Consider the following 27,893-nt stretch of genomic DNA (forward strand, 5'->3'; position numbering starts at 1 on the left):
CACATCAACTCAGCCAATGAACACACCCGTCAACTCCTATCCTTAATAAAAGTCCTTAATCTTTCCTCTCCCACATCCACACCGGCTGTTCAGAGCATCCTCCTACAGGCCAACCGTAAATTAGAACAGCATGCCACCCTCCACCTCAAAAAACTATCCAATCTCCTGGTTTCCCGCCTCCGGAAAGGCAACTCACTCACCCTTCACAACCTTTCCAGCAAACCTCAACCTCCTCTCATTGCACACAAACCCAGTCTCTCCCATCTACTCAATCTCCCACTTCCAGCTCCACTCCCTCCAAAACCTCAAAATTCCAATCAACACAATCTCAAACCACAACACCCTAATTCAGTAGTTAACCTTTCCTCCAAACCTCTCTCCCAATCCGAAACCTCTGTCCTATCCAAAGGCCTCACCTTCACCCCACTCCCAGATTCAACCAAACAGCCCTCGTCAAAGATTTACTGTACTACACTCGTACTCTCTGCTGGAAATATCACTTTGCCATGAAGAAAAATGATCCTAATCCTACTCCTAATGATCCAACTTCCCAAGACACTATCCAAATTGAACCCTGCCTGGAACAGTTCCGTCCTCCGTCACAGCGGGACCCACTTCCTCTTCCTCAAAATCACCCTCTCCAAACCTTCCAGGAATTTCTGACTTCCAGCACTGCATCTCAATCCTTCTTAAAAAACCTTAATCCTACTCCCAACATCACCACTGCTGAAGCCCAGGCTATCCGTGATCTGAAGGCTGACCGATCCATCGTCATTCTTCCGGCGGACAAGGGTTCCATGACCGTGGTACTTGATCGTCGGGAGTATGTGGCTGAGGGACTGCGTCAGCACTCAGACAACACCGCATACAAAGTTTGCCAAGGTAACCCCATTCCCGATGTCCAGGCGGAGCTTCAAGGAATCCTCAGAACCTTAGGCCCCCTGCAAAACCTTTCACCTGACTCCATCAACCTCTTGACCCCACCGACACCCCGCACCCCTACCTTCTACCTACTTCCTAAAATCCACAAACCCAATCATCCCGGCCACCCCATTGTAGCTGGTTACCAAGCCCCCACAGAACGTATCTCTGCCTATGTAGATCAACACCTTCAACCCATTACATGCAGTCTCCCATCCTTCATCAAAGACACGAACCACTTTCTCGAATGCCTGGAATCCTTACCCAATCTGTTACCCCCGGAAACCATTCTTGTAACCATTGATGCCACTTCCTTATACACAAATATTCCGCACGTCCAGGGCCTCGCTGCGATGGAGCATTTCCTTTCACACCGATCACCTGCCACCCTACCTAAAACCTCTTTCCTCATCACCTTAGCCAACTTCATCCTGACCCAGAACTTCTTCACTTTTGAAGGCCAGACATACCAACAATTAAAGAGAACAGCCATGGGTACCAGGATGGCCCCCTCGTACGCCAACCTATTCATGAATCGCTTAGAGGAAGCCTTCTTGGTTACCCAGGCCTGCCAACCCAAAGTTTGGTACAGATTTATTGATGACATCTTCATGATCTGGACTCTCAGTGAAGAAGAACTCCAGAATTTCCTCTCCAACCTCAACTCCTTTGGTTCCATCAGATTCACCTGGTCCTACTCCAAATCTCATGCCACTTTCCTTGACGTTGACCTCCACCTGTCCAATGGCCAGCTTCACACGTCCGTCCACATCAAACCCACCAACAAGCAACAGTACCTCCATTATGACAGCTGCCACCCATTTCACATCAAACGGTCCCTTCCCTACAGCCTAGGTCTTCGTGGCAAACGAATCTGCTCCAGTCCGGAATCCCTGAACCATTACACCAACAACCTGACAACAGCTTTCGCATCCCGCAACTACCCTCCCGACCTGGTACAGAAGCAAATAACCAGAGCCACTTCCTCATCCCCTCAAACCCAGAATCCCCCACAGAAGAACCCCAAAAGTGCCCCACTTGTGACAGGATACTTTCCAGGACTGGACCAGACTCTGAATGTGGCTCTCCAGCAGGGATACGACTTCCTCAAATCCTGCCCTGAAATGAGATCCATCCTTCATGAAATACTCCCACTCCACCAAGAGTGTCTTTCTGCCGTCCACCTAACCTTCGTAACCTGTTAGTTCATCCCTATGAAATCCCCAAACCACCTTCCCTACCCTCTGGCTCCTATCCTTGTAACTGCCCCCGGTGTAAAACCTGTCCCATGCACCCTCCCACCACCACCTACTCCAGTCCTGTAACCCGGAAGGTGTACACGATCAAAGGCAGAGCCACATGTGAAAGCACCCACGTGATTTACCAACTGACCTGCCTACACTGTGATGCATTCTATGTGGGAATGACCAGCAACAAAGTGTCCATTCGCACGAATGGACACAGGCAGACAGTGTTTGTTGGTAATGAGGATCACCCTGTGGCTAAACATGCCTTGGTGCACGGCCAGCACATCTTGGCACAGTGTTACACTGTCCGGGTTATCTGGATACTTCCCACCAACACCAACCTATCCGAACTCCGGAGATGGGAACTTGCTCCTCAATATATCCTCTCTTCCCGTTACTCACCAGGCCTCAATCTCCGCTAATTTCAAGTTGCCGCCAAGCATACCTCACCTGTCATTCAACATTGTCTTTGCCTCTGCACTTCCACCACGACTGACATCTCTGCCCAAACTCTTTGTCTTTAAATATGTCTGCTTGTGTCTGTATATGTGTGGATGGATATGTGTGTGTGTGCGCGAGTGTATACCCATCCTTTTTTCCCCCTAAGGTAAGTCTTTCCGCTCCCGGGATTGAAATGACACCTTACCCTCTCCCTTAAAACCCACATCCTTTCGTCTTTCCCTCTCCTTCCCTCTTTCCTGGCGAGGCAACAGTTTGTTGTGAAAGCTTGAATTTTGTGTGTATGTTTGTGTGTCTATCGACCTGCCAGCGCTTTCGTTCAGTAAGTCACATCATCTTTGTTTTTAGATATATTTTTCCCACGTGGAATGTTTCCCCCTATTATATATATATATATATATATATATATATATATATATATATATATATATATATATATATAAAAAAAATAGATGGAAACATTCCACGTGGGAAAAATATTACAAATGTCTGCTTGTGTCTGTGTATGTGCGGATGGATATGTGTGTGTGTGTGTGTGTGTGTGTGTGTGGTGTGTGTGTGTGTGTGTGCGCGAGTGTATACCCGTCCTTTTCCCCCCATAAGGTAAGTCTTTCCGCTCCCGTGATTGAAATGACTCCTTACGCTCTCCCTTAAAACCCACATCCTTTCGTCTTCCCCTCTCCTTCCCTCTTTCCTGACGAAGCAACCGTTGGTTGCGAAAGCTAGAATTTTGTGTGTATGTTTGTGTGTCTATCGACCTGCCAGCGCTTTTGTTTGGTAAGTCTCATCATCTTTTTTTTATATATATATATATATATATATATATATATATATATATATATATATATATATAACAAAGATGATGTGACTTACCAAATGAAAGTGCTGGCAGGTCGATAGACACACAAACAAACACAAACACACACACAAAATTCAAGCTTTCGCAACAAACTGTTGCCTCATCAGGAAAGAGGGAAGGAGAGGGAAAGACGAAAGGATTTGGGTTTTAAGGGAGAGGGTAAGGAGTCATTCCAATCCTGGGAGCGGAAAGACTTACCTTAGGGGGGAAAAAAGGACAGGTATACACTCGCGCACACACACACATATCCATCTGCACATACACAGACACAAGCAGACATTTGTAAAGGCAAAGAGTTTGGGCAGAGATGTCAGTCGAGGCGGAAGTACAGAGGCAAAGATGTTGTTGAATGACAGGTGAGGTATGAGCGGCGGCAACTTGAAATTAGCGGAGGTTGAGGCCTGGCGGGTAACGAGAAGAGAGGATATACTGAAGTGCAAGTTCCCATCTCCGGAGTTCTGACAGGTTGGTGTTAGTGGGAAGTATCCAGATAACCCGGATGGTGTAACACTGTGCCAAGATTTGCTGGCCGTGCACCAAGGCATGTTTAGCCACAGGGTGATCCTCATTACCAACAAACACTGTCTGCCTGTGTCCATTCATGCGAATGGACACTTTGTTGCTGGTCATTCCCACATAGAAAGCTTCACAGTGTAGGCAGGTCAGTTGGTAAATCATGTGGGTGCTTTCACACGTGGCTCTGCCTTTGATTGTGTACACCTTCCAGGTTACAGGACTGGAGTAGGTGGTGGTGGTGGTGGTGGTGGTGGGAGGGCGCATGGGACAGGTTTTACACCGGGGGCGGTTACAAGGGTAGGAGCCAGAGGGTAGGGAAGGTGGTTTGGGGATTTCATAGGGATGAACTAAGAGGTTATGAAGGTTAGGTGGACGGCGGAAAGACACTCTTGGTGGAGTGGGAGTATTTCATGAAGGATAAATAGGTTGGCGTACGAGGGGGCCATCCTGGTACCTATGGCTATTCCCTTTAATTGTTGGTATGTCTGGCCAGGATGAAGCTGGCTAAGGAAATGAGGAAAGAGGTTTTAGGTAGGGTGGCAGGTGATCGGCAGATGGCATCCAACTGTGACAAAGCAAGTGGAGTCTTTCCATCTGTCAGGTTTTTCTACTCCCAAAATGAACCAATTTCTTTTGTTAATTTTTATCCGATTTCTAACAGATTTACCTGTTGATATGTGACACATACTTGGAAATCTCAGGTTCCTGTTTGGACTGAATTTCACTGGAATTTTTTATCCGTATTCTCATTTCAAGTGCTCCAATTCCATCTGTGTAATTAATTTTCATTATGCACTGTTAATTAAAATTTACAGTGAACTGAAGCTAGCACAACAGTTTGCTACACAAAAACCCTTGAGCTAACACATACATTTGAGGGAAGTGACCTACACAGTTTGCAAGTTAAGCATTCACACTTACCTGTAAACTATTTTAAATTACCTAAAATTACACTAAGCAGATTCAAAAGGATGTAGGTTGCAGTAGGTACTGGGAGATGAAGGAGCTTGTACAGGATACAGTAGCATTGAGAGCTGCATCAAACCAGTCTCAGGACTGAAGACGAAAACAACAACAACAACAACAACAACAAAATTAATTATGTTCTCCAATAATTAAACTTGAAGTTCTAGAGCAGTACTATTTTCCATCATAGATTTTGTCAAAACAGCTATTCAATTTAGACTGTGACTAAATGCTTTTGTTGCCCTAATTTTTCTGTACAGTTTGACAAACACCATTAACTGATTAACTTACTAATAAATAAAGTCATGTAATTCACTTTGATTTAAAGTATCAAACAACCAAAAGTGCAGGGTCAAGTAACAATTTATCTATCCAATTACATTATATTTTTAAATTATCTATCCGATTAGATTATATTTTCAAACTATCTATCCAATTACAGTATATTTTCAAACTTATCTATCCAGTTACATTATATTTTCAAAAATTGATTATTTCTGTTGAAGTATTATGTAAAAGATAGACTGCTACTCAACATACAGATGAAATGCTGAGTTGCAGACAGGCACAGTGAAAAGACTGCTATACATTTTAGTTTTTGGCCCAAAGAGCCTTCTGCTTAAGTAGGAAACACACCCATTCTCACAAGCATAACTCACACACACATGGCCACTGTCTCTGGCCACTGTGTGGAGCACACTTGTGAATGCAGCAGCAGACAGCTATATATCTCCTGTGTACGAGAAGTTATTCAGAACTTGAGAAAGCCTTTGATAAACTAATAAACAGGTTTGTTTACACAGTTTATGTATTACACATAATTAATGTGTGTTCTTCCTGTGACTAATTATTCTGAACGCTTGGTGTGTGTGTGTTTACGGGCACTCAACAGTGAGGTTATCAGTGCCCTTACACACATTAAAAGAAACGAATCAGAATGCTCGGTCTGATAAATAATGGTACACAAAGCTACCAAACATAATTCATTTAACAAAAGAAGCAAAAATGTTATTACTGTGAATCAAAAATTGATATGACTGAGAGAGAACAATATCACAAATGACCTGTATATTTCACTCAGCATATAACTCAAGATCAATTCGCACTGGATGTAAACTGAATGAAATGGGACAGAAGGCGACAGTGCTGTCGAAAGATGGCATGTTCAACACAGCTTCACTTTCCTTAGCCCAGTACCAGAAGGTGAAAATGAGATTACGAGATACCATCTGCGATACAAAATATTGCTATATAGTGTCATTCTTAATGAAGAAGCAGTGATAAAGTTTATTAATGGCCAAAGCAAAATTCATAACAAATATTCTTCACAAGGTTTGTAGGGTAAACTGCCGAGACATGAAACCACAGGGAGTGTGTCATCCAAACATTTCAAAACATCGATATTTTAAATTGAATCTTCCAAGTTATCTGCCAATAGTTTCATTATATTTTGTACAAAAGGCCTATTTCGCTGGTATTTCCACTGTCAAGTACACTTGTGAACATTACAGCTGGTAAATTTCATTTACTTCTGTGATATTTGTATGCAGAGTTAGTTGTGCGCGTCTAGCTGGGTGAGATGAACATATTGCAGCCTAAGGAATCCATTAGTCATTTGTTGCTGTTTTTATAAGGTTAAAATAAAGTAACATACAGTAATTTGACAGCCACTTGATGAATCCTGATGATGCTGTACGTTTACAATGGGGTTATAGCTCATCACTGGTATTATTTGAGTTACAGATAATTTAGTTGTTTGTGTAATCTTTGATAAAAAAAATAATCAAACAAAGATTACACAAACAATTCAATTATTTGTAACTCAAAAAATACTGCTGACTAGCTATGGTCCATTTGTCAACATACAACATCATTAAGAACTGTAACTAGCTATCATATTACTACATGACTTAATATTCTTCTTCTTCTGATTCCTATCTGTTCCAGGTGTTGGCAATAACCATCTTGGCAGTGCTTTTCCTGTAACTTGCAGCTCTAAATAGCTCTGTAGATGTTTTAGAGGTCTACGTTATGATGTTCTTAAGCCAGGAAATTCTTCTCCGGCCAACTCTTCTTTTCCCTAGTATTTTTCCTTGCAGGATGGTCTGGAGGAGATGGTATCTGTTGTTATTCCGCATGATGTGTCCCAGGTAATGGATCTTTCTTGCTTTCATGGTGGCCAGTAATTCCTTCTGTTTCTTCATTCCTCGTAGAAGCTCGACATTTGTGACATGCGCTGTCCAAGGTATTCTTAACATTCTCCTGTACAGCCGCATCTCAAAAGCCTCCAGACACTTACCCAACGATTCTGTCAGAATTCATGTTTCAAACCCATAGAAGAGGGTGGAAAATACGCAGCAGCATAGAAGTCTGATCTTCATCGTCATTGCTAAGCCATGATTCTTGAAAACATTGGTCATCTTATTGAAGACAGCTCTGGCTTTTCTGATTCGAGTTCTCACCTAGGTCATTTATTGTAGTGCCAAGATACGTGTATTTAGATACTTGCTCTATGTGATTTCGGCCTATCTTAATGTGACATGCAGGGACTCTGTTTTTACTGATTATCATTGCTTTCGTTTTTTGAGGGTTGACATCTAGACCACATTCAGGGCCTTTTTGTGCAAGTCTATCGATAAGGTAGTGCAAACTATCCTCACTATCAGAAAATATTACTGTGTCATCAGCATATCGGATGTTGTTGATATATTCTCCGTTTTAGAGCACTCTCATCTCTACTTCATCAAGAGCTTCCTTAAAGATGTGCTTTGAATAGATGTTGAAAATCGGTGGGGATAATATACAATCCTGCCTTACACCTCATAGAATGTCTATGTCTTCCTGTATTTTCTCTGTCCAGCCTCACAGAAGCTGGCTGGTTCCAATATAGGTTCACAATTATACATAGGTCTTTATCATCCGAACCAATGCTTCTTAAAATGTCAACAATCTTCTGGTGTTTTACTCTGTTGAAAGCCTTTTGATAACAAATAAAGCAGGCATAGATGTCACAATTCATGTCTCTGCACTTTTGAATAGCACCTGGACACCAAATTATGCTTCACACATGCCAAATGCATTTTTGAAATCAAACTGTGTAGAAGAAATTTGTTCTTCACAGCTCTTGTAAATTCTTTGGTGAATGACCCTCAGAAAAATCTTTAGCATGTGACTCACGAGGCTGATGGCCCTATATTCACCACAAGTCTTACCTTTGAGCTTTCTGGGCAATGTAATAAATTCCCATTTAAGCCATTCCTGTGGAATATTACCAGAGTCGTAGATGTCACTGAATATTGTAGTAAACTATTTTAAATTATCCTCACAGAGCAGCTTGAGAATTTCGGCATTCACATTGTCGGGACCAAGTGATTTACCATCTTTCATTCCATTTATCACAGTTTGTACTTCTTATAGCACAATTCTAGGCCCTGTTTTGCAATATATTTGAGGAAGTTCTGGAAGGTTGTCACAAAAAAGTTGTCCTATGTATGTTTTCCATGTTTCTTTCAGCATATCTTGTCCAACTATTATTTTTCCTTCATTATTCACCAACCTGTTTCCTGTTCTTTTTCTATAATTTCCTGTCACTTCCCTGACTTTTTTATGAATGTTGAAACTATCATGCTTCCATTGTAATTTCTTTAATTCATTGCACTGTTCCAGTATTTCTTTTTCCTTTTCTTCTCGTATCTGTTTCCTGATCTCCTTGTTGATATTCTTGTATTCATCAGGATTACTTTTCACTTCCCTCCTTCTACCCATCATTTTAAGTATCTCTTCAGTCATCCATGACTTCATCTTGGCGACATTGGATTTCAGGTGTTGTTCTTTAACTGATTCCACTAATGAGTTTATCTTTTTAATTTTCTCTTCAGTGCACAAGCTACCTGACAGAGACTTTAGTTCATTATTAAGATAGACTCTTGCATTTTCTCCTATTAAAGATTCTTTTAGTTTGTGGATTTCATACATTTTGACTTTTTTCTTTTGAACTCTCTTCATTCCAATTTTAAAGACACCAACTAGGGGAACGTGGTCTGAGTTAATCTCAGCACCTGGATAGATTTTCATTGAGAGACAGCAGTTTCTATATCTTTGATTTATCAAGACACAATCAATCTCACTCTGGGTAATATTTTCGTCTGAATCTCTTGGGGACTTCCAGGTGTAGAGATGTCTTGGCATTAGTGTGAAGAATGTGTTAATTATTAAGAATCTCCACTCTCCTGCAAATGCACTGAATAGTTCGCCTCTCTCATTCCTTTGAACAAGTCCATAGTGACCTATAATGTTGCCTTTGGATCCCCTTCCTACTTTGGCATTAAAATCTCCCATAATTATGGTAAGATCCTTCGTCAGTAGTTGTTGCAAAACACCTGAGATTTGGGAATAAAATTCTGCAACTTCTTCATCACTATGGTCTGTTGTTGGAGTGTAGACCTGACTAATGTTCAGTTGTGTGGTAGAGCACTTATTTGGAGTAACATCACACTCTCTGAAACAGGTACACAATTGGTGACACATTCTGCGATTGCTTTCGATACTGTGAATCCTACTCCCGACTTATACTGTCCATTAGATGTTCCTGAGTAGTAAATTCTGTGTTCATTGATGTTACAAGAACCTGAACTTGGGCATCGCATTTCACTAATGCCCATGATGTTAATGCTCATTCTTTCCATTTCTTGGAATGCATTGTCGATTTTTCCAGCCTGAGCCATTGTCTTCACATTCCATATCTTTTATACTATCTTTCAATGATAATCTCTCCATTGTGACAACGTTGCTCAAAACTGTCCCCCCTCCCCCGGAGATCCGATTGGTGGACTTGAAACTCTGGAATATTTAGTTTTGAACACAACCATGATGTGTAACTAGAGAAATCCATAGGAACTTTAATGTGGTGGTTTCTCATTGCCTTCCACATTCTGATGCTGTTGATCAATTTGGTTCTTCCGCCTTCAGGGATGATTTCTCATCCGAAAGGCAATAGAGTGCCCTATCCTTTACCCACTCATCCGCCCTCCAAGGAGGGCATTGGCACTTGGTCGAAGGGGATCACTTATACTGATGGTCACTTGGTTTGGATGCAGTTTGACATCATGCCTGGGACACAACCATACTTTATATTACAACCATACAAAAACAACAACTGACAAAAGGATTCACCAATGATGCGATATACACATGTTGCCCAGCGAGACATACAGTAATAAGCCAAAACATTATGACCACTGCCCAATTCGATGCTGGATGCCGCTTGGTGGCATAGCAGGCACGTGACATGGTAACAAAAGTATGCAAGCAGAGCAGACACTGATGGGGGATCACCCTAGCAAAGATATGGACTGGAAATGGGAAAATCCATTGAGATAAGTGACTCTGACAAAGGGCAGATTATTATTATGCAGAGCCTGTGTACGAGTATCTCAAAACTGGTAAAGCTAGTCAAATGTACATGTGCTAAAGTCGTGAGCATCTACAGAAAGAGGTAGAAGGGCAGTGAAACTACCAGTAGACGCTAAATGGTTGGACATCCATGACTATTCACAGAACATCTACATCTAGATAGATGCTCTGCAAGCGACCATATGATGCATGGTACCCTGTACCACTACTAGTCACTTACTTTCCTGCTCCACTTGCGAACAGAGCAAGGGAAAAACGACAGTCTATATACCTCCTTATAAGCCCTCATTTCTCGTATCTTACCTACATGAACCTTACGTGAATGTATGTTAGTGGCAGTAGAATCATTCAGCAGTCAGCTTCAGATGCCAGTTCTCTTAATTTTCTAAGTAGTGTTTCTCAAAATGAACATCGCCTTCCCTTGTGAGATGCCCATTTGAGTCCCCAAAGCATCTCTATAACACTTACATGTTGTTTGAGCCAGGATTAAAGAACATAAACGACATTGCAAGTTGGGGCACATGGAGAAATTAGCTGTAGTAGAGTACGCGCTGTTTGAGACTGACCATGTAGTAAAATTGCCTGACACGAAAGTTCTGGCTGTAGAGAAGAACTATCACACCCACCTGTTCAGAGAAGCTGTAGAAATACACAAACATGTGAACAGCTTCAACAAGAAAAAGGAAAGCCTCAACGTAAATGGATCCTGGCTTCCTGTGCTGCAGCGAACGACCATTGCAGGTAGCAAGAGAGCTGCACCGGAAATGACCGCGGAGAAGCCCTTGGATACTGGCACACCAGGTACATATAGTTTGGAGCTGCGAGCTCCACCCCAGTCCACCACCAGCATTGTAGGATGAAACTTTGACAATGCCAGCCACTCATGCTGGTGAAACGTCAGAAAAATTATCAGATGAACGTTGGCCGAAGAACCCGAGACAGAAGCCAACAGGCAGTTTGTCAACAAGTGGCCAGGAAAGCCTTAACAATTTTGTATTATTCCATGTACTCATATGTTAATTAACAACCTGCAATGGGGCTCTGTGTCAAATGCTTTCTGAAAAATGTAGAAATATGGAATCTGCCTGTAGCCCTTCATCCATATTTCACAGTATGTCGTGTGAGAGAAGGGCAAGCACGGTTTTGCACAAGTGATGCTTTCTAAAACTGTACTGTTCATGGACATATGATTCTCAGTCTCAAGAAAATTTATTTTATTCGAACTGAGAATATGTTCAAGGATTATGCAGCAAACCGAATTTAGGAATATTGGTCTATAATTTTGTGAGGTTTGAAGGCTTGTCTGCTCTGTAAAGTAGGATAGATGGCGGTCTGTGGCATCTTTGCCAAAAGAGCACAATTCTGCTGCATGCTTAAGTGTTTTGCAGCACACCGTTCATCATACATTGTTGAACATGGAGCTCTGCATCAGACCACCCTTGTGTGTTTACATGTTGACCCAATGACATTGTCAATTATGATTGCAGTGAGCATGAGACCATCGGGATTTGACCATTGATCAATGGAAACGTGTCTGTTTGGATGAATAGCATTTTTGCTACACTAGGTCAATGGTTGTCTCCACAAATGCCATCATCGAGGTGAATAGCGACTTGAAAAGTGCAGCACACCACAGATGCAGGCTGGTGGGAGCAGTATTATGCTGCAGGAGACATTCTCCTGTGCTTGTGTGGATCCTGTGGCAGAAATCAAAAACATCCTGAGAGCTGCCAACCACCTGCATCCGTTTATGATTGATGTTTTCTTGGAGAAAGCAAAAAGCCACAGTGGTTTGAGGAGCATTATAGTGAACTCACATTGCTCAGTGACCAAATTTGCGTGATGTAAATCCTAAGGAACCCATGTGGGTCGCTATCAGGTGCCATCACCATGTAACCAAATCATTGGCTGTTACTCACACGAATTACATGATCTGTGCATAAGTTTCTAATGCCACACACCTCCACAAACCCACCAAAAAGCTTTTAGGTCCCTTATATGCAGAATCAAGGATGTATTTTGTTGCAATGATGGACAAAGAAGGTATTAAGCTGGTGGTCATAATATTTTAGCTCATCAGTGACAGTACAGTTAACTCCAAATACAAATATCGCAAAAGGAAATGAAATATTCCAACTGTAATATACAAAGGTGTACTTGACAATGACAACCATGTCAAAATAGGCCAGATGTACCAGATATTGTAAAAATATTAGCAGCTTAAAATGTCATATTACAACATGTTTCATGTTGTGAAAAAATAAATTCCCCCCCCCCCCCCCCCCCCCCCCCAAAGGACTAAGTCTTGACATGGTGGGGAAATAGATACAAATTTCAGACAGAACAATGCTAGGTACTTCTGCAGAGTTTTCAAAGAAGAATCAACAGGTTACAAGCCGATGAGTCTAAACTTCAAAGAGTCAACAGGCAAACTGATTACCAATGACAAAGACAACTGTGAGTTGCTAGCAAAATACTTAAAAAATTTCCTCAATTGCGAGGAACCAACACAGCGATAAATTTTCACACAGCCTCAAAAGGAATACCCATCTTCAGAACCACCATCTCTGCATCAAATTGAACAATACATTGGCCAGCTGGAAAACAACAGAGCCCCAGATGAAGGCAGCATATTAGCTGAGATGTGGAAACTGGGGGGGAAGCAGGCAGCTGAAACCATTTATGAGGTTATTAAAGATTGCTGAGAGAAAAAAAGAATACCAGATGGCTGAAAACAAGCCATTACCCATCTGCTACACGAGAAGAGTAACAGGACAGACACCAACAATTACTGAGGCATATCTCTACCTCTAGTCACCTACAAAATTGTGTCCAAAGCTCTACTGAATAAGACAGAAGATCAAGTAGAACACACAAATGGCAAGTACCAAGCATGATCCAGAAAAAATAGATTTTGTCGAGAGCAAATCTGTATTATAAAAACTATCTTCAGGATCAGAACAAAGCGGAACTTTAACACAGTCCTTACATTCATTGAGTTAAAAAAAAAGCGTACGATTGTGTAAACAGACAGAGAGTATTTCTAACACTGGAAGAAGCAGCTATCAACAAAACCACCAAACAATTAGTCAAACAGGCACTCGCAGACACAACTATAAAAATTATATTTCTAGGGGGAGTTACTGAACCCTTCAGAATCAACACAGGTGTTTGACACCAATTCTCCTCAATCTGGTCTTAGACAAGGTCATAAGAGAGTTGGATACAGAACTACAAGAGAAAAATATTGAAGGAATCCATTTAGGACAAGGAAGAGGAAGAATTGATGTGAAATGTCTCAATTTTGTTGATGATATTGCTTTAATTTCTAAGGACAAAACAGATGCACAGATAATGATAGAAACACTTTACAAAATTGCAACTGAAACCGGATTACTAATATCATAAGAGAAAACAGAATACATAGAACATAAATACAATAGAGAAAAACATATACAAACACAATACGGAAACAGCAAAAGTTTGATAAGTTTAAGTATTTAAGGAGAATAGATAGAATCCAGTGGGTTAGATAACACCACAAGTTAGGAAAGATCGAATAAAATGGAATTAGCATACAAACTCACCAAAAACTGATATAATAAAATATCAGTATCATTACAGGCAAAAATTAAACACTATGCAACAGTAATTAAGCTGGAAGCACTTTATGGACCTGAATGCCTAACACTGAATAAAAGAGGCGAACTAGAAGAACTGGAAAATAAATAAAGGAAAACACTCAGAAAAATTTTAGGACCACAAAAGAACTAAGATAACAACTGGACAAAGAGAAGAAACTATGATCTATACAGAAACACAGAAACAATCACAGACAAAATAACAAAGAGGGGATTAAAATTTTACGGTCATATGTGAGAATGAATGACAACAGGCTAGTGAAGAACATTTTTAACTTCATTTCCAAATTAAAAAACACCATGAGATGGATGGAAGAGACAAGAAAGGACTTGAGAAATCATAACATCGCAGAAAACACCATACACAACAGGGAAAGTTTCAGGCTACTGATCGATACAGGAAGATTTCCTGTCCAACAATGAAATTCACAACCTAGGAGGTGATGTCAAAAGAAAAGAGGCAGGTCATCAGCCAATGTATGAAGAAGTTCTAGGAAGATAAAAAAAAAAGATTGTGCCTTTGTCTTAGCTTCTAAGCGGTCTATAATTGGCCAAATTCTGTAATAAAAAACTGTATTTTTTCTCCTTCAATAGAGCTCATATTTCCATTGTTAAATATATTATTTAATGAAAACTGTTGCAGCAATTTATGTTCTTATTTATGCACAGTGTAGGTTTTTTGTATGTACAAGTATTGTAAAATGTAAATCATTTTTTGTTTTCAGATGTCTGGCCTCTTTTGTGTAAGAACATTCATAGGAAAAATGAAGCCCTCATGAAACTTTTGCAATGAGTCCCAAAAATAAAGCAAACAATAAAGTAGAGATTTAAAGGACACACAATCACAAAATTTTCACTACAAGTTGAGTGAGTGCAGCAAGAATAGTTATGTTCCAATGAAGGCAGAACATGCCACCAACCCCTCACCAACATCAATGTCAAAACTCCCTTCCTGAGAAGTATTGATGTTGACATCATGTTCCTTTCCATTGATGGCCTGTGAGAACACCACTAGTTGGAATCAAATGTGGAATGCTTTATCTGTTTCAGCAAGTGTGAATTGATGTTTTGATAGGGCACCTTATGACACAAAACCTTTACAATGTAAACGACAATATGATGCACTCCTCTAAGGCAACATAGCAAACAATATAAGTTGCATTCCATGTGCAGTAGCCACTGACAAGAGATTCAAAAGTTATAACAGTAACTATGAGTACAGACTTTTAGGCAGAAAACTGCTGAATAAAAATTGTGAAAAAGGAACTGTAACATTTCTGTAGTTTTAGCCATTAAAGTAATAACTTTATATAACAGTCAGTAATTAATAGTCACAGTATTTTATATAGCCACTGGATTTAGTTTGTTTTGCCAGTTACAAAACTCGAGTGACAAGTATCATCGCTGCAGCAGAAATATTCAGTGTACGCTGAGGGAGGCTAGCACAGATGGCAGCTGGAATACAAGGTACTCGGTGCAGGTAGTAAGACTGAGTGATAAAAACTGTGCTCAACACAGTACACAGCAACCTCATCTGTTGCAGCCGATAGATTACGAAAAATATTATTAATTTCAGAAGATATAATAACTTTACTACTACTACTAATAATAATAATAATAAATATTTTATTGTCTTTAGGTCATTACAGCAATTGACAACATCAAATGAAGTTACAATTTATAATACAGTGTGATAAGGTATTGTCTACTGAAATATTTTAGCTTATATTACAATAAATGTACAGTGGGTCATCTGTTGGATTACTGCGTTTTACAGTTGAAGAATTCATTTATATCATAGAACAGGTGGGCAATAACCCATTCATGCAGTCTTTCTTTGAATGTATGTTCAGAAAGATCCTGTATAGCATGTGGCAGCTTATTAAATTGTTTGTGCCCTGTGACTTCATAGCTATTTATTGATTTTGATAATCTGTGGTAAGGCGTGTATATGTGTTTGATGCTTCTTGTGTTGTAACAATGTACATTTTCTCTATGTTTCACATCTTGTAGGTTCTTCTTCGTAAAGATTAAGACATTGTATATATAGGGGTTTATTAATGTCATAATTTTTTGTTTAGTAACTACATTTGAATGAAATCCATTTGGATATTCGAACATGTCATTATAAAAATACTAAAAACAACTAGAAAACTGAAGTTTTGACTGTCTTTGCAGCAGTCATTTTCAAGACAGTTTAGTTGACTAGAAGCGATCACTGAATGCTTCATGATCCAGCACTGAGTAAGAATGGTGTGTCAAGTAAGAAGTCTTTAAGGTGTTGATGTGCTAAGGTAATGTGGCTTCCATAAAATTATACTACAAACAAGTGGAACTGAATATCAATTTAATTCTAGACTGAGAAGATAGAATTGGAAATCAGGGTAAAAGGGTATACGTTCATGTTACAGGTAATGGAAATGTGACCTACATAGTGAAAAAATCTTGCATCGGACTGCAATTAACTTCTTTTGTAGCAGAAACAGGAAAGGATTTATTGTTATTGAACAACAGTGGCACCATACTGTCTGGAGGTGTGTCACAGCACCAATAAAGAACAATCCCCAGGTGGGCAATTAAAAGGCTCTTCTGTTTCGACCAAGCGATGAAGCAACAGGTAAACCCTGCTTCAGACACTTGAGCATTTAACTGTGGAGCTGAACAGCAATAACACATGGTACAGATGTAGGAAAATTCCCCATAAAAATCAGACCGTCAACCAAATTTATGGCTCCTTGATGCCTTAGGATGTATTGTATTAACTAATTCATTCTTTTAGTAAAGTTGTGCCATCAACTTATTTTCTCCCCAATGTGATACAGTAGCAGTACATCTGCGTTAGTTATCTGATATACTCATTTCACTTCATCATTCACCTGTAGCACCACGTTTCAAAAGCTTCTATTTTCTTCTTGTTTGAATGATAATTCCCAATAAAACTAACCCACATTAATACGTTATACTTCATGACCATGGTATGTCTAACTAATCATTAAACGATTATCATCAAAATAGTTAAATAACTGTGCCAAATCACTACACTGTTATACAAGATGATTATGCAGTCAAGACTTAAATAATATATCATCTGATAGTCCTTGATCAGAACTCATAAGTTAATTTTGGATTTTGATGTCTGCAAAAGATTTAAGACGTTCAGTCAAGTAAATCACAAATTAGAAATATTTCGGAGACAAAAAAGATATAGAATAACAGAGACCAACATACAGCATAGAAGGGGAGTCAGATGAAAACAGTATTCACTGTGAAATGGAGGACAGGAGCAAAAGCAAATTTGATGCAAATGGACCCGAAAGAAAATGTGCCTATGATATCAATCATTAAAGTGAAAAAGGGGCTAAAGGAAAAAGAGATTGTACAATTTAGGATATAGAGCCAAAAGTATATGACATGATGTCTCCAGATACATTATGCTGCCAGCTCAAAATATGAAGGAATCTAATGAAAAGTTAGTCTATCTAACAATGTACTTGATGTAAAAATATCACACAGCAAAAACATCAGAAGGTTTGCTGTGAATATCAGTAAGTGTAAACCATCAAATAAATAATTGAGCAATGGTCAGCAAAAACAGCACCCCACTACGACCACAAGAGTTGAGTCATTGTATATATGATGCACACTTCTAAATGAGGACATCCGTTCCTGTCCTGCTGTATCTCAGTTAACACAAGGTGCTGGCTGATAATCCTGTATAAAATTCAGAAAATTCTGTTTCCTCTTAATATTTCCTTCTACTTTTCCCACATAATGGAACACCTGATTCTGAAAGGCAAGGTTCCTATTACTGGCTGTGTGTAAATCACTATTGTTTCCTTGTAAGAAGAAGGTTTTCCTGTTTTGGTTTATCTCATTTGTTGCTGCATAGTAATTCCTTGGTAGTAACTAACAAAAGATCATAAATTTATACATTTTTAAGGTCAATATAACATGAATTTCCAAACAAAGAAATGACTAAATGAATCAGATGGGCTTTGTAAGACTTTTACTAGCAAAAAAGTGAAAGTTAGTGTACAGAATAAATCCGTAATCATACCTTCAATTTTCACACCTCCTGATATATCAGTAAAGAAATTAAAAAGGAACACCAATGAATCTTGGTCAATATTCAACTTCAGAGGTAGGACTGATACTTTGAGGCAGCATTCTTGCACCTTTAGCTTTGGATCAGGTCGTAAATGAACTGCTTTCACAACAACCTAGAAAAAGATGTCGTTTGTTAAACTTGAACACAAATCTGACATTTGTTTCAAAACAGAATGAATAATTATGTAACTAACTCTTTTCTAGCACCATAGTACCACTGAGTTAAAGTAACATTTATAGTACATTCAATAAATATAGGAAGCAAGTTACTAATCTACTGAAAAACTCTATTCATTTGAAGGAAGATGTAACTTTTATTGCTAATAAAACAATTACTGGAACTACAGAGCATCACAGAAAGGATTAAATTATATTCTTTGTTTCTCAAAGCAATTTTCAAATATGAGTCAGGTGCTTTAACGACTGTTTTATTCATTGGATATGTATAGCAGAACTGAAAACAAGTTATCACTTTTCAAAACACTGTCCACTGTGGTTAATGCACGTGTGTCAGTATTTTATGATTTCCTAGGGTCATCTATATGTAAATCTGTTTTGTAAGTTGGGAATTCTGCTTTTGCCATCTGATTACATCTACCAATCCATTGTGCACATCAAGGTAAATACATTACACATGCAGCTCTATTCACGATCATGGAATAAGCACCAGAATTAACTTAAAAGTATCAAGAAAAATTAAACAAACAACTTAAAACATTATTTTCCACCTCAGAATCAAACTATTTAATAAGTATCCATGGAGAAAAAAGATACAACTAAAACAAACATGTTTAATAAGGCAGCAGAAACACACCTCTTAAATGATACAAGTAACTGGATAGATAAAAAAAATCTACTCACCAAGCAGTGGCAGGAGAACAAATATATAAAAAGGTATTACAATTTGCAAGCTTTCGGAGTCAGTAGCTCCTTCTTCTGGCCGAAGGGTTGAAAGGAAATGAAGAGGGGTGAAGGAAAGGTACTGGTGAGGTTTAGGGGTTCTGGGTGACTTTTCTGAACTACCCATTTCCTAAGCCTCTCCAGTCCTTTTTGCTCACGCCTCTTCCTTCTCTTTCAACCCTTTTGGCAGAACAAGGAGCCACTGGCTTCAAAAGTTTGCAAATTGTATTACCTTTTTGTATGTGAGTTCTCCTGCTGCCACTTACTGAGTAATTTTTTTATCTATACAATTACTTATGTTTTCAAAAACTGATTGATTATTTTCATTCCTAAATGATACATACTATATGGCAAAGGATTACTTAAATACTACAAAGTAGGGGTTGGTAAAAATGTTATAGTTGCTAAAATTTTAAACAAATGAAATATTTATCTTATTGACAACATATTTTTCAGTCTAATGGATGTTATTGGAAACTGTTTGTCCAGCAACTGCAATGAAAACTGCTGATTTTTTTAACAGGGCAAGGTAGAGCCATCTCTTGCTCCAGTACCATTCCTGAGATTAATACTTAATACTTTTTTTTCCTTAACTTATCACAATTTATAAAGAATACAAGGCAATTAGCCAAAATAGTTCATTTCATATTCAGGTATTATTAAATCAGAATTAATGGTTAAAGATATAATTTCTCAATTACTAACAATAATACTGTAATGAAATTACGTGGAAATAAATTGCATACAGAAATTTTTATATTGAAGATGCTTCACAAACACATGGACATTAAATTTGGAGTGAGCTAATAGGTGGTTCTGACTGAAATGTTATTCCTCAGTTTAAAGCTCCAATGCTCCTCTTTTTTAATAAAGATCTTACGTTTTCCAACAATGCCATATTAAAAAAGTTATTCTTAGTTAAAGTTTTCATATTCCAGAATGTTCCTTTCTGAGCTGGTGATTATTTCCAAATTTCAGTTCCACAGTTTTGTCACTTTGATTTTTCTGGTTTAAAAAGTGTCCACTTTCACTATGAAAATTTGTTAGTTGACTACAGTCTAGAAAATTTCATGTCTTAGCCAATTTTGCTGGGATCTGTGAATTGTCGGAGTATTATAAACAATATTCACGATATAGTTCCTATGATTTAGTCAATTTTCCTGTATACAGACCATAATTAAACAGACTTTTTCCTTTGATCATTATATCTTCAGGTCCACTAATTTTGCTGTCTTTTAGGTTACTATCAAAACCTCTATCAATATCTACAAGATTACTCAGCATTTCACACTTAAGTGCCTGGCAGAGGGTTCACTGAACCAGTTTATATATTTCACACTATTTCTCTACTGTTCCATTCTTAAATAATGGTTGGGAAAAACGAATACTTAAATCTCTATGTGTGAGCACTAATTTCTCTTGTTTTATTATGATGATTATTTCCCCCTATGTACAATAATAGATTTTGAGTTTACTCATTACACAAGTCTATAAGTAATTGTGCTGGACAATGCTTCAGTTAGTCTGCAGCTAGAATTCATTTTAGTAACATCTTCGCATCACCATGAGAATCAGTGAGTCTGCTACAGTGAGTCTTTCCTTGTCATCCCGTATGGTAAGTCTCCCCTGACCCACGGTTCTGGGTGACTTTCCCAAATTTTACCCCTTTTCCGAGACCTCTCCAGTCCTTTTCCTGCATCCTTCTTCCTTCCCCTTCTACCATTCTGCCTGAAGAAGGAGCCACTGGCTCCAAAAGCTTGTCAATCACAACAGTCTTTTATGTGTGTGTTCTGCTGCCGCTTGGTGAGTAGATTTTTTTATCTGTCCAATTAAATAATTTTATCAATAGTGAAATTAAAAATGTATATATGTCTATGTGAGCTTCTTTGAGTTAGTGAATCATTAGATCATATTTACATCTAGTGGGTAAGTGTATAACAATTAGTTTGCAGGTTTCAAACACTATGTTCACCTCAAGTATTTACGACTTAGTGCGTATATGAGAATTTTCTATGTTCACCATATCCATGTAACTGTAATGTAATTTTTCACCAGTGAAATGTGAAATTATTTGTCAATGAGGGTAGCTTATCTTTTTGGTAAAATTATTAAACTCCTGGTCATCATAAAAGTAAAAGTGTGTTTCAATAAATATGAAAGAGATTTAAACTACGTACTGCAGTGTATTGTATGTTCTTTAACAAATGCCAGCCCAACCACTCAATAACAGGTGTGTGATCCAAAACAATGATCAGATATGAGGCCACCAAAGGTTCACAAGCAGATGAAATAAGTCTCACAGTTTTGGAACTCTTTGCAGAAAGAATGCAGCGAAAAAACTCATGAAAATTTTATGTCATGGATACAAAGCAGTCACAGTAGAGTGTTTATGAGTCAATTACAACAAAACCTACAGGAACATTTTTGATGATTTATGAAGTTTGTATATATAAATAAACTGAACTGTTGATATTTGGAAAAGAAGCTATACCTACACGAGAAGATTAATAAGGATGGCACCACATTGGGCACCAACGACTGAAAAATCAGCGGTATAGCCACCATACTGGAATTTATATCAGCCAACAGGGAACCAGTCTCAAGAAACTGAACTTGGCAATGTAAAACAAAATATATTATGGCTATGGCAACAAACATAGAAGAAATTTGAAGTAAAAGTGTTTATGTTATTAAGTGTTTACTAATTATTTTCAAAATGAGTGACAGAAGAGGTGAACACAATGCATTTTGTGGACTAAATGTCAATGATAAAAAGGTGACAGTTAAAAGTGAGCTTTATGATGATACCAGGATAAAATCAGAAGAATCAACTTAAGATGATGAAATAAATGCTCATCAAAGCACTGACAAGATGGCATGGGCATCAGTGACGAAACTCTTGATTCCTAATGGTGATGAGAGTAACGAGACAATAATAAAGGAATTTGATATGTGTAGGTTCATGGAGGAATTTGCTGAAGTGACTGAAATCATTAGAAGGGATATCAGTAGTTTAAGGGTAGAAATGAAATAAACTAATCTGCAATCAGACAGAAATAGTAGTGACTTTAAAAGTGACATTGGTAGCTTAGATTCAAACCTCAAGTAGCATTAGTAATTTAAAATCAGATTTGAAGGGTGTAAATAATAACTTAATTTGAAAGCAAGTATGCTTAGAGGAGAAAATGGAAGATGTAAAAGACAAACAAGTAACTTTCAGTAGTGGCATGGCACACAGGGAAAAGGAAATTGACAGCAACTGTAATAAGCAAATGGAAAACAAAGGAAGTAGTTTACAGTACATTTGTTCACCCACTGCTTGAATACTACTCACCAGTGTGGGATCCGTACCAGATAGGGTTGATAGAAGAGATAGAGAAGATCCAATGGAGAGCAGCGCACTTCGTTGCAGGGCTATTCAGTAATCATGAAAGTGTTACAGAGATGATAGATAAACTCCAGTGGAAGACTCTGCAAGATAGATGCTCAGTAGGTCAGTACCTTCATCGAGGAGTCAAGCAGTATATTGCTTCCTCCTACACATATCTCGCGAAGAGACCATGAGGATAAAATCAGAGGGATTAGAGCCCACACAGAGGCATACCGACAATTTTTGTTTCCACGGACAATATGAGACTGGAATAGAAGGGAGAACAGATAGAGGTACTCAAGGTACCCTCTGCCACACACCGTCAGTTGGCTTGCGAAGTATGGATATAGATGTAGATGTAGTTGCGGGTTCCTGTCAGGCTGAATTAATAGATGTAGTGGAAACGTGTTCTGCTAATGATACTACTGAAATAACTTCCCAAACAGAAAAAATAGGTATCACTGATCACTGATGTTAAGAATGTGAAAGTAGAGGAGGAAACAGTTAATACAAAATTGATGTATTTGATAATAATGAAACAGAATGTATATGTGTAATGAGTGAAAATGTTGATGAAGTTTATGATCTTGTCAAACAGAATATACCATTTCTGTAATTAACAATGACATAAATGAAATGCAAGTAATCAAAAGCAATGTAAGTACATTTTAAATGAAAGATGTGAAGATATGGGAGGAAAAGACTGGGAAAGTCAAAATTCACAAAGTAATATAACAGCGATTAAATTACCAGTAGTAGATGTACCTAAAATTAAACTGTACGCATAAGTTACGTTTCAATGTTTATGAAATGTTTAAGGAAATATTCAAGGCATTTATTGTGTGGTGTGGTGCAACTGTAATTGCAGTTGGTTTGACTAGTAATTACTGGATTTTAACCAATGTCGTAATACTAGGCTGGGAAGATGGCAGTAAGAGCAAACAGGGAGTTATAAAATAGCTAGGGGGTTCATTATTCTTCAGTGAACACATTACTTGATGAATAGTAGCTCCACAGCTAGGTGAATCTATTCTCAATTTCTTGGTTCACTCTCTTCTTCTACTATCCTGCCTGTAGACTGCAAGAGAAAGTAATTTTCAACTATGCTCATTTTATATGTAGTCAGAATTTCTATTTCAGTGATTAAGTTTTTGTATGTATTTTGTTTAAGAGGATGGACTCAAAAAAATATTTAAATTATATGTCAGCAAACTTAATTAAAAATGGTATATTTTGTCACTGGATCTAATAATAATTAAATATTGTGTAAAATAACAAATCTCTTTTGGCTAAAATTAATGTAAAATTTAAGTTAATCCAAAAATATGAAAGAATATAAAATTGTCATAAAATATTATTGGTAAACTAAAGAAAACTGCAAATTAGAAGTTTGTATCACAGCAGTAAGGGAAATTTTTCAAACAAATTCAGTGCCATTTGTTGTGCGGATTTAAGAGAACTGCTAATGTCATATAATCAATTTAAATTGAAACTAATTTTGTCACCTTTAGTAAAGTGTAATTTGAGTAAAATATATCACTGTGTAGACCATCAGACTAGAATAAAGAAAGTTAAAGTGAAATAAGTTATTTTTTCTGTAATTATATTTATTGAGAGAAAGGTTTGAAATAACACAGCCCTTCAGGCAGAAGTGAAATATGGGGTTTATAGTGAAGCAATACTGGAATTAGCTTGTGTACTGTCTGTTAATAAAAGAAAATAAGTTTTAGTCAATAATATTGTTGTTTGCTGCTGTGGAGTGTCAGTCTTCAGTCATTTTAGTGAATAAGGAAAAAAATTGTAATGAAGAAGTAGCTAATGAAGTAATGAAATGTAGTAACAGAAGGATATGCTGAAGTATATAAAGTGACAGGACATAATGAATTATGTACAGTAAATGCTATAATGAAGAAACAAGATGATGATATATATTGCACTGATAGTTAAGAAATTTGTCATGAACTCTGTCTTTGTAGTAATTAAGTTTTCCAAATGCCCTCCATCAGTTAACAAGCTGTAAGTAAAGAAGTAGATGGCATAACAGACATTAGTAAGTAATAAAGTATGACTCTGTACAAGAGATAATGTTCACTGTGGAAATCGTCTATATCATGTTCATCAACAGTCTACTAATTTATGTAAACATTATGGCACAATAGTTTAAAACAGTTTAGTAATTGATGAAAAGTAATGGTAATACTTAAAGATTCCAACAAAGTTAGTTAAAGATGTTCACTGAAACCTAACCTGTTTAACCGATCATTAGGCATATACTGCTGTACATTTTGTTTTCATGATGCTGTTATGCTAACCCCCTGCATAATGTGAAACTATCATCAGTGCTTTTGTACTACTGCCTTGTCATTCCTTGAATACCCTTAGTTTCTCTTATGCACTACACAATGATATTGCTGCAGACTTATTCAAAATCTGTTAATAACTGCTTTCTAACTACATTGTGGATGATCTTCCATGTACTTAATTATGTTTAGTACCGGCTCTTTGGACAATGATTGTCCTTTACTACTTTTCACTGGAGATGGGGTTTTTGGCTTCCTGTCCAACAAGGATGATAAACTACACTCCTGGAAATGGAAAAAAGAACACATTGACACCGGTGTGTCAGACCCACCATACTTGCTCCGGACACTGCGAGAGGGCTGTACAAGCAATGATCACACGCACGGCACAGCGGACACACCAGGAACCGCGGTGTTGGCCGTCGAATGGCGCTAGCTGCGCAGCATTTGTGCACTGCCGCCGTCAGTGTCAGCCAGTTTGCCGTGGCATACGGAGCTCCATCGCAGTCTTTAACACTGGTAGCATGCCGCGACAGCGTGGACGTGAACCGTATGTGCAGTTGACGGACTTTGAGCGAGGGCGTATAGTGGGCATGCGGGAGGCCGGGTGGACGTACCGCCGAATTGCTCAACACGTGGGGCGTGAGGTCTCCACAGTACATCGATGTTGTCGCCAGTGCTCGGCGGAAGGTGCACGTGCCCGTCGACCTGGGACCGGACCGCAGCGACGCACGGATGCACGCCAAGACCGTAGGATCCTACGCAGTGCCGTAGGGGACCGCACCGCCACTTCCCAGCAAATTAGGGACACTGTTGCTCCTGGGGTATCGGCGAGGACCATTCGCAACCGTCTCCATGAAGCTGGGCTACGGTCCTGCACACCGTTAGGCCGTCTTCCGCTCACGCCCCAACATCGTGCAGCCCGCCTCCAGTGGTGTCGTGACAAGCGTGAATGGAGGGACGAATGGAGACGTGTCGTCTTCAGCGATGAGAGTCGCTTCTGCCTTGGTGCCAATGATGGTTGTATGCGTGTTTGGCGCCGTGCAGGTGAGCGCCACAATCAGGACTGCATACGACCGAGGCACACAGGGCCAACACCCGGCATCATGGTGTGGGGAGCGATCTCCTACACTGGCCGTACACCACTGGTGATCGTCGAGGGGACACTGAATAGTGCACGGTACATCCAAACCGTCATCGAACCCATCGTTCTACCATTCCTAGACCAGCAAGGGAACTTGCTGTTCCAACAGGACAATGCACGTCCGCATGTATCCAGTGCCACCCAACGTGCTCTAGAAGGTGTAAGTCAACTACCCTGGCCAGCAAGATCTCCGGATCTGTCCCCCATTGAGCATGTTTGGGACTGGATGAAGCGTCGTCTCACGCGGTCTGCACGTCCAGCACGAACGCTGGTCCAACTGAGGCGCCAGGTGGAAATGGCACGGCAAGCCGTTCCACAGGACTACATCCAGCATCTCTACGATCGTCTCCATGGGAGAATAGCAGCCTGCATTGCTGCGAAAGGTGGATATACACTGTACTAGTGCCGACATTGTGCATGCTCTGTTGCCTGTGTCTATGTGCGTGTGGTTCTGTCAGTGTGATCATGTGATGTATCTGACCCCAGGAATGTGTCAATAAAGTTTCCCCTTCCTGGGACAATGAATTCACGGTGTTCTTATTTCAATTTCCAGGAGTGTACATGGTTCGACACCTGTTTCAATATTACTTTCACTTGTCAAGCACATATCATCATCACTGTACTCCTCATGTACACTGTCCGCACAGCTGAGCGTATACGACACCACACATTCCACTGACTCATCTCTCAGAAATGTTAATATCTTTATCCATCCCATCTTTCTCACTCTGCTAAATTCCTCTGATTCTCTTCTGATGAAATGTCAACTTCAGTGACTGATGTTGTAGATATGTTTGCTTTGCTTATGACTGCAAGTGAGTTACTTGTCGACTATGCAGTCCAACTACCCTCCGTAGCCTCGTGCTGTGGTCACCACTGGATACCTCTAGTCCAACCCTCTGTTGCCATTAGTAGCCAATATTGTGGTTGCATGGTAGGCAATATGTGGGGTATGAAATGCCTTAAACATCATTGGTCTTTTGTGACCTCTCACTCAAAGGGTTCCTTGTTAAGACAAAAAGGAATTATTTGAATTGGATGGAAATTGGTACGTGTGACGCACCTGTACAGACTAACAAATAATTACAATTTCAGAAACATTCGATGATTTATTCAAGAGAGAGGGCTTCATAAACTGAGCAAGTCCATAATACTGTGGTCCACTTCTCGCCCTTAAGCAAGCTGTCATTCAGCTTGGATTTTACTGACAGACTTGTTGGATGCCCTCTCGATGGATATCATGTCAAATTCTGTCCAATTGGTGAGTCAGATTGTCAAAATATTGAGACGGTTGGAGGGCCCTAACCATAATGACCCTAACATTCTCAACTGGGGACAGATCCAATGACCTTGCAGGCCAACATTCTGTTTTGCAAGCTCTAAGAAAAGCAGTAGAAACTCTCACCATGTGTGGCCAGGTATAATATTGCTGAAATGTAAGTCCAGAATGGCTTGCCATGATGGGCAACAAAACAGGGCACAGAAAATCACCTGCATACCGCAGTGCACTATGGGTGCCGTGCATGACAACTGAAGTGGTCCTGCTATGAAACGAAATGGCCCCCCGAGCTATTGCCCCTGGTTGTCGGGCTGTATGGTAATGACAGTCAGGTTGATAGCCTACTGTTGTCCAGGTTGTCTCCACACACATCTTCACTGGTCCAAGGGGCTCAGTTCAAAGCAGGTCTCATCACTGAAGACAATTCTATTCCAGTCAATGAGATTCGAGACCAAAGACGTCTCTGGTGATGCTCCAGACATTGGCGGGATACCAACCTGATTGTCACCCACCATGTGGCGAGAAGATCAGGAGCAATGGTCTGTGGTGCCATTTAATTTCATTGCAGATGGCAGTCAGGTTGGCATTCCACTGCTGCCCACGGCATCTCCAGGCACAATTGTTCCTCTTTACATTGATTACTAATTTAAATTTATTTGCTTGTTTTTCCTTGATATGGGCACTGTGTAATGTGATGGCAGTGCCATAAAGGGCTAGAAGTGATTCTCCCTAAGGACTAAGGGATGACGGTTTGCGAGATAAGAAAATAACT

At 39.3% G+C, this 27,893-nt stretch overlaps 1 protein-coding gene across 1 annotated transcript in view; it reads right to left on the minus strand.

Moving 5' to 3' along the window:
- Nucleotides 1-27,893, minus strand: part of LOC126482334 (autophagy-related protein 2 homolog A) — a 485,244-nt gene that overhangs the window by 97,338 nt on the left and 360,013 nt on the right. Inside the window, exon 30 of the mRNA XM_050106397.1 lies at nucleotides 18,079-18,241. Within this exon, the coding sequence (XP_049962354.1) occupies nucleotides 18,079-18,241 (163 nt within the window). The remainder of the gene's footprint in view (nucleotides 1-18,078; nucleotides 18,242-27,893) is intronic.

This window comes from Schistocerca serialis, chromosome 5 (assembly GCF_023864345.2).
Source record: "Schistocerca serialis cubense isolate TAMUIC-IGC-003099 chromosome 5, iqSchSeri2.2, whole genome shotgun sequence".
NCBI lineage: Eukaryota > Metazoa > Arthropoda > Insecta > Orthoptera > Acrididae > Schistocerca > Schistocerca serialis.